Below are 4,328 nucleotides of genomic sequence, written 5' to 3'. Positions count from 1 at the left end.
AGCTTATAGGTAGGGCAGACCTTCCACTTACTCACCGGAATTTTCAATCCTTGGCGCATCTGCTGCTTTTCAAAATGGGACTTCTGAAAACTCTGACTTGGAATCACGTAATTTCAAGAATAAAGCATTTATGTTGACAAATTTTTACAAGAGCCAGATGTTAGATAGACATCCCTAGAACCACTGAGATTTCCAAGCTTTGACTCCCATTTCTCGAACACCATACAATCTTAGAAACAACGGCCATAATTTTTTGTATAAATACAAATAAAACAAGGCCATATTGCATTGGAAAGGACTACACATGAGCACACAGAGAATGCTGTTCAAAAGATGTTTAAATTTTTTATTTCTATAGAGACTGCAAGATAATCTTGCATTGCAGTTTTGACTAAAACATATGTTATGTATTAACTCTGGCTATACCGACCAAATTGTTAGTACAATCTATAGCTAATGATGAGGTCCACTAGATGGTGATTGCCACTCAGACCATGATGGCAAAAGCAACCTGATTGCATGAAAGGACCAGAAGTCAAGCGCCAAGGCACAGCTTACACAGATTTTCTTGGAGTTTTACCATGACAAGGAGAGTTTTGCACCAGGATTTTGCATTTGCCAATAAGATCATCCATCATTGTTTCAAGCTCACCCACGTCCACATAAACCTTTTGACTCTTCCCATAATTCATGCAACGCCGTACAGAGAAGCACTTTTGCCAACCATATAACCATGAATACAAGCGCATCAGTAATGGCATGCCGCCATTCTCGGATGGCCAAGTTCCATATAGCTCATAATGAGATAGCCCGGCAGCATGTAAATAATGTCCAAGCCAATCTACATAATAAAGAAAAGGAAAGACCTCCATTACAACAGCTCCAGGCTTCACCGTTAAGAGAGCTGCATTATGAGATCCATGAGGGGTTACCAGAAAGTCTGCTTCTGCAACAAGCCTTACCTGCTCGCAAAAGTCCCAAGGACCAGGAATTGCCACCTTAACGGGCACTTGAAGCTTCCTCTCTAAAATATTCTTCACTGCCTCGAAATTGGCAAAGTTTCTGGAGGAATTAGGGCGATGTATGATCACCACCTCCTCTGGAGGATTTGTCGATTCCCTGAGCGACACATTGCAATGTTCCAAAATCCTTCTTCTAAACCAGTCATGTGCTGCATGATTGGGCATATATCCAGAATTGGTCACCTGTGTAAAAAGAATGGCATCCTCAAAACAAATGGCATCCTGGTTTTCTGTGACTGCCTTGAGATGCTGTATTTTCAGATCCTTCGAGAAAACATTCAGTAGCCCATGAGACCACTTTGATATCATGAGAGGATCGTCAAGATTTGCAAACCAGAAGAGAGTAGAGTTCTTTAAGCCATACATATGTGAGAAGAGAATGGCAGGGAGAAGCTTCTCTGCCTCATGGTGTGGATTAGGGCCCACCCTGCCTGTGGGCATTGCTGAGGCATCAGCCACCATTTGTAGACCATGGTACCAACCGCCACTGTCTTTGTATGGCTTGGCTGCTTTAGAGTTCCATCCAGGGCATGCCCCCTGCTTGACGGGTATCCTTTTCCTAGGGGTCTCCATGTAGAAGCGCATTTCTGTAGGTAGGCCTCCCCATGCGTCCTTGACATCCTGTGGGATTGATGGCTGTCCCTCACATACTGTGACCTGGGAATGGCCAAAACAAATGCCATGAACTCGGGGGAAGCAAAGCTTGCCACAAGGATCTGTGCAGATACCCATCTCGTGCAGGATGTAGTCCTTTTCATCTCCTAGGCAGGGAATCCGTATCAAGTGTTTCGGTCGCGGTGGAGGTAATAAAAGTACCCACTCAAATATCATGAAAAGCAAAAAGACTGAGGGCCCAAGAATCATAAATACTTTTCTGTGCCAGAATCTTCTTGGATCAAATAGACTAATTGCAAATCCTTGCATTACTTTGGTGAAACCCATGCGTAACTTCCACTGTTGCATGGCAGACTGACTGATTCAGTCAAATTCATTCAAAATATCAAGACCTCTGGCAATCATTGAATCACTTGAAGACATCCCAGTTGAAATTTCAGATGAGAAATATGCAAATTCCAAACAAATCGCTAATAATTGGTTTCTGGAGCACCTTGGAAGAGAGGAGAAGGGGGTGGGCGGGGGGGGGATTGAGCCAAATTTCGACCAAATTTTGTTCCTCTGAAACAAAGCTCTCAAATCCTCCAATTTAATTTAGACTCGACAATTCTGATGGACTACTCCCAAATGGAACCATCAGCAGCAATCATAGGACCATATTAGTGAAATCCAGGTTTAGCTTCCAGCTTAACAATCTGAGAGCCTTTTGCAAATTAAAACGAAACCACTTTGTTTAATCTTTGAAGGAGCCTCAAGATCAAATCCAGGACTTCTGATCAAACCTTGGATAACGTTTATGAAATCCAAGTTCGAGCCATCTTAGCGAGATGACATCCATTGCAAGCTGCAACCAGAGCACAAAATTGTTTACTGACCAAACTAGCTTACATGGTTTCTTGAAATTAACAGAACAATCTCACGAGGTGAACGTAATTCATTGCTGCGACAACCAAACTGTGATGAAGAAATCCTGAGTCGAAAGAGCTGGAATCTTCAACTGATTAGTTATGGATTTGTCGTTGAAGTTAAGAGCGTGAACAACATGACGATTGGCAGTATGATTGATCGTTCTCGAGAACAGTGGCATGAAATCGTGTGTGTGTGTGTGTGTGTTCACCAAAAAAAAAGTGTGTGTGTGTGTGTGTGTGTGTGTGTGTGTGTGTGTGAGAGAGAGAGAGAGAGAGAGAGAGAGAGAGAGTTGAGGAGGCGAGTTCTCTGTAATTCACACCGCCTAAAATGCACAGGCACCCACATGAATGCTTTCGTGAACACGTTCATTCCTCTTCGGAATTCCTTAAGTTACGAGGCTTCAAAGTGCGCTTTAGTTATTGAAAGTGAACGTAAACAACCGCGAAATTTGTAAAAGAGGAGGGACATACCTTCTTCTTTGCTTGTTTCTTCCATATAATTACAGTGAAAAAGTACGTGTTCTCACGTCTCAAACGTCTACCGTTCTCTAAATCAATCAAACAATCTCTCTCTCTCTCTCTCTCTCTCTCTCTCTCTCTCTCTCAATCAATCAATCAATAATCTCTCTCTCTCTCTCTCTCTCTCTCTCTCTCTCTCTCTTCTGCTTTCTCTTCTCTTCAATTTGCTTTTTTTGCCTACAACAGCATACTTTTGTCATCTGATGGCTGCTGCGATAAACTCGAGGAAAGGATTACCTAGCGTGTGCTGAAGAATCTCCTTGCAATCCGGTTTAGACTGCATAAACTGAAGCTGTGAAAGCTGTGAGAACCTCGAAATGAGTGTTGAATATGAGGAGAGGGTGACGAAGGCAAGCGGGTGCTCACGCTTAGAACTGAGAAGTTGTAGGCGATTGAGGAAGAGCACATGTGCGTGGTCGTCAGTAACAACGTGCCTATATCGCAGTCAAGTTGTTGTACGCCACCTTACAAGAAGGCATATTATTGGCCTCCAAGGGATGTACAGATTACTATTTTGCTAATCAGGCCCATCCCACTTCTTTAAGTTCATTTGGTCAACTTGACCACTTTAAATTTTGGTTTAGTGGTTGTTTAAGGCTTTCTAATGTGTTGTTAGGGTCAAGTTTTTACCCTCTTCTCAAGTTTTAAATGCTTGTCTTTTATTGGATATTTCTCTCTAAAGATGGAGGCTCTCTTTGTCTCTTGTATGACATCGGGGATGATGATGATATTGGAATTGAAAGTGTAGAGACTTTTACTAAGGCAGAGAGACGTGGATCTTCATTCATGATCCTTTATCTTCTTGATGCCAAAATAGCCACGTCTCCACTTTTATTTAATGGTCCATCCACCACCACACACACACACACACACACCTCTTTCACCTCTTTTATCTAGTCTCTTTCACTCATCTACTTAGAGTACAAGATCAACATGATCTTTTTCCAGTATAGATATCATTGATCCATTGACGCAATCCACTCTACCAATCACATAATTTCTCATAGTATTATACGGCACCACATTTCTCAACACCCCCAAGCCCCTTTCTCTCTAGAGATGGAGGCTCTCTTTGTCTCTTGTATGACACCCCCAGTTATTCTTTTCTACAATGTTGGACGATTGTGTACTCTTGCCAAAATAGCCACATGCCCTTGCAATAACAAAGCAAATACAAAATTGACCCATGGCCATATATAATGCGCTGTGCGACACCTCGATCGGTACCCTCGCACTAACTCCAATCCTCGCTATGAGTTCCATC

The 4,328-nt window shown here is 42.5% G+C and overlaps 1 protein-coding gene across 1 annotated transcript; it reads right to left on the bottom strand.

Annotated features, from left to right (window-relative positions):
- Positions 1-307: 307 nt before the first annotated feature.
- On the bottom strand, positions 308-1,899 carry LOC147889618 (uncharacterized). The gene has a single exon (XM_087391857.1). The coding sequence runs from the start codon at positions 1,884-1,886 to the stop codon at positions 555-557; it is 1,332 nt and encodes a 443-aa protein (XP_087247983.1). The 5' UTR covers positions 1,887-1,899; the 3' UTR covers positions 308-554.
- Positions 1,900-4,328: the final 2,429 nt, after the last annotated feature.

This window comes from Dipteris shenzhenensis, chromosome 20, assembly GCF_047967505.1.
Source record: "Dipteris shenzhenensis isolate YYH24624 ecotype China chromosome 20, Dip_SZ_1.0, whole genome shotgun sequence".
NCBI lineage: Eukaryota > Viridiplantae > Streptophyta > Polypodiopsida > Gleicheniales > Dipteridaceae > Dipteris > Dipteris shenzhenensis.
Note: the sequence above shows the minus strand (reverse complement) of the source record. Positions and strands in the feature narration are given on the sequence as shown.